The sequence below is a fragment of the Choloepus didactylus genome, chromosome 3 (genome assembly GCF_015220235.1).
Source record: "Choloepus didactylus isolate mChoDid1 chromosome 3, mChoDid1.pri, whole genome shotgun sequence".
NCBI classification, from domain to species: Eukaryota; Metazoa; Chordata; class Mammalia; order Pilosa; family Megalonychidae; genus Choloepus; species Choloepus didactylus.
The window spans coordinates 190,122,712-190,126,745 of record NC_051309.1 but is presented as its reverse complement, the minus strand read 5'-3'; the positions used below and the strand labels follow the sequence as shown (position 1 = coordinate 190,126,745).

The window sequence follows — 4,034 nt, the reverse complement described above, 5'->3', positions numbered from 1 at the left end:
ATTCTAGGAATCATCTTTATTTAATAGTTTACACTCACGTTCCTGAAGTAGAATAGATGTCTGGAATTTTCTGTAAAAGGTCTCTGACAAATATGATAATATTTCCACTCTCAGGCAACTAAACCAAATAGAGGAGAAATTTACTATGTTTTTTTTTAATTTCTGAAATTGTGTTTTCTTTTGTCTTTTTTACTTTGTCTGCCCAAACAGGCTTTATTTCTGGAATCCTGTTTTCTTTTATCTTATTTTCTTTGTCTAAACACTAGGCAGTTCCTGATGCTATTATCATTCCTTCTGTCTCCTACAAAGACATATTAACTAACATAAAAGTAAAGCAAACAAAGGAAACAACAAAAACAGTAGAAAGTTTTCATTGTTGTGCTTCACGACTTTTTTCACTTTTCTCTCTGGTGCTGGGCCGCTGTCAACACTACCTCCATGGCCTTTTAGCTTGCAGTTTGGTGGGGCCCATCCATAGTTGCAATGGCAATTTTGTTTATTGTTGCATACCCCCGTCATATTACAGGTAACATTTGTACAAATACTTTCCAAAAGAGCCATGTGAACACATTTCCTGCGGATACAGATCTTATCTAGACCGCATTTTGTGCCATCTTTCACTTCACCAATATCAGGTATGGTCATTCCATAATGATAGTCAGTGCCCCAGCAGATGACGTCCTTGAGGTGAATCCTATGCACAGTAGAATGCTCCTGCAAATGGGGTATTACTGTCACGTTCTCACACTGGACTCTTCCACAGAGGACATCCTGGATATTACATTTTACATATGAGCTTGCCTGAATGCCACAGTTACCGAAACGGTCACCCCGGAGGTTCATTGTTGTGTAACAACTCAAATTTGCACTCTTGGCCTCTTTGCCAAAAATCTTCCTACACTGTTCATCACGGTTATTACATCTCTTTTCAAAACAGTAGCCACTGTTCTGGCATGGTGTCCCATCTTGCACATATACATCTTCTGGGCATTGATAAGATGATCCGTTGCACCATTCTGGAAGATCACATTCATTGACTTCTGCTCTGCACAGTGTGCCTGCTGAGACGAATCTGCAATTTTGGCAACATGTGCCAAAGGCACAAGCAGCCCCAGGCTTCAGTGTGCAGTTCAACAGACAACAGGGATTTTGTTGACAAGATGTTATGGATCCACAGTCACACTCCTCTCCTTCTTCAACCACATTGTTCCCACATCGCTTCTCTTTAAGTATAACCTCCAGATTTGCTCTGTTGTGCAAACAGGTGCTTCTGATAATGGTGTTCCTAAAGTAAGCATAACTGCAGTTGCTGAATTTACTTGATGCTACCTTTGATGGAAACATTATGCATTTCTCTTGTGCACACACACAGTACTTATGATCATGAAACATACCCAAATTATGACCGAGTTCATGTGCCGTAATGACTCCAAAATCACCCAGTTTGTTACCTCTGAAACTGAGAACTGCACAATTAAAAGAACCGATACATATAGCCCCAACATAGGCCAAACCAAGATAAATGCCAAAATGTTTATCTGCAATAAGATGCACAACATCATGGTGAACATGATTAGCAAGATTTGCACGCTTCCATTTGCAAAATTCTGACAGACCTTTTTGTATGGTGTCTAATGGAATTAGGTTGTTCTCAGTCCAGATCTCAATGCCATATAAAGCTATAGTAATCCCCATTGTCTCGTACATGGTATCAATTAAATTGACAACATTAAACACTTCCTGGTACACGTTTGTCTCATTACTGCTCAGAGTATGGTATCGATTATTGTCTACAACAACTGCCAGTTCAATAGTTATCATGTGGGTCCACCATCCCTGAAATCCGCTTTGCATCAGAACATCATTGTCATTCCCTTGAAACTGTAATTGTCTTGCAATTTCCTTTTCTGTCAAGCCACACCACATGCGTGGGAACTGTGTTTCTTCACTGTCCATCCTATAAACCAGATGTTCAAATGTGTCAGAAAACTTTTTGGGTTTGATTTCATAAATGATATCATTTATCTGCAGCATTCCTACAAAGCCCCCTACGCAGTTACTGAGGACAACCAGAGATTCGGGATCCCCCTCCACATAACCATGATAGAAGCAGTCAGTCTTTATAAAAGGCTGGTCCTCAAAGAGGGCGCCCTGCTCTGTGTAGGTGAACACTGGGAGGTGTCTGGCCAGAAAAGCCTTCTTGACCTTCATGTGGACAATGTGTCTCCGGTCCCCCAAGTGAAGGCTGTAGGAGAGCCAGCCTGAGGCCTTCAGGTAGTTCCCTTTAGCAGCGACCCTCAAGGGAATCACCACTTCTGGGGGTGTGTGGTGCTGGGTGTGCTCATCCTGGGAGACTCCAGGGAGGAGCAGGAACACCTCCAGCCAGAGCAGCAGGAGAGTGATCCTCACGTGCAACAGGGCCTCACCCCCAGCCATTAGAGAGACACCATTACAGAGACTTGGGTGAGGACAGAAGGCAGAAGCGGGAGGCACTGTTGATCTGGCTCCTCCCTCTTAGCTGTTCATAATCAGCCTGGACCTGTAGGGATCTGTCTTCCTCCAGAGTTGAACCATCAGAGCAGCAGCACTAAATGTAAAAATAAAAAGAAGGCTGGAGATAGTCTCTGTTATGGACAGGATAGAATTGGTGAGGAAGAGAAGGGTGTGTGATAAAGGGATTATGTTTTAGCTCAAGACATGCCTGAATATACTGCCATGTTTTTGCCCTTTCATTTTGGTAAAGAAAAATGAGATTGGGTGTGTGTCCAAAGAATGAGTATTGGCTAAAGTTTGAGAATTATGGAACCGGATAATCGACCCATATGGATTCATTATACTGTACTCTAAAAATACAAATATGCGTGACCATTCCTATCCTAAATATTTATAACAAAACCGTTGTAAGGGACAATAAACACATCACTCTTCATTGAGGGTGGCTGATTCTTTCCTACTGACTTGTTGTAAATATTAAAAGTAAATCCTTTCAATCTGAAGTGATAAATTACTGACCAGCTTACTCAGGAGACATAAAACAACTCTGAAATATTTTTTCTCATAAAATTTGCATATAGTTCTATGTAGCAGGTTCAGGGTTAAGGTTAGGTTTAAGGTTGATACATTTAATATTCTCTTTTTATTTACTTTTTCTTTATTCTCCCTATATTCCTTTTTTCCTCTAGTCCTGTCAAACTGTAAGGCATCAACTCCACCAATAATTTCTTTTATGAACGTTAGTATCCACTATGATGCCCAGTTTAGATCAGCATATAAGTTTAAAATACTGGAAATGGACAGAAGAGTGACTTTCGTTGTTGATGGAAGATACTCAAAACGTGTTTACACCATATAATACGCCTATGGGGAAAAAATATATATTTTTGTGATACCTCTGGACACATTAAAAAGAAAGGAATTCAAGCCAATACGGAAAGTAATATTTGGAGATTGGAGAATATTGAGGAGAAAATATGAAAATTTTGAACGAAAAATGAAATTAATGGATATGAATAGGAGGGAGAAAAATTTTGTGAAAAATGTGGTTAACATACTGGGGCAAAACATGAATGTCCCTAGCATTTTCAGGTATGTGAAGTAACAAGCTCTGGAGATCGGCCTTCAAATATATTTATCTGACATTTAGGAAAAGGAGAATTATGAAAACTAGCTCAGTGCCTCCTTGGCAATCCCCATTTGTTGTTTCTTCCTTTATTACAAAATTAATAGAATCATATGATATTCAGGACAATAGGATACACAATTGGGCAACGTAAGTGGATTTTACAGAACTTAATATATTGGAGGTCTGTTGCACGCATTTAGGCAGTAATGTTGGGACAAAGATAGATTTGAGTGATTGTGAAATTGCATTCAAGATTTCATATAGAAAGGCTTGTTTATATTTACCTAGTGAGAGGAGCACAGCCTTCATTAGATACGTAAAATATTGGAATTTCATTAGATCACCAAACTATTGGGATTATTAACGTAACGAGATGAAGAACTACTTGCATAGTTAGAAAAACCAAAAAGAA

At 39.5% G+C, this 4,034-nt stretch overlaps 1 protein-coding gene across 1 annotated transcript; it reads right to left on the bottom strand.

The window, feature by feature from the left end:
- Positions 1-318: 318 nt before the first annotated feature.
- On the bottom strand, positions 319-2,436 carry LOC119530599 (disintegrin and metalloproteinase domain-containing protein 20-like). Its single transcript, XM_037831520.1, has one exon. The coding sequence runs from the start codon at positions 2,434-2,436 to the stop codon at positions 319-321; it is 2,118 nt and encodes a 705-aa protein (XP_037687448.1).
- Between the last annotated feature and the right edge of the window lie 1,598 nt (positions 2,437-4,034).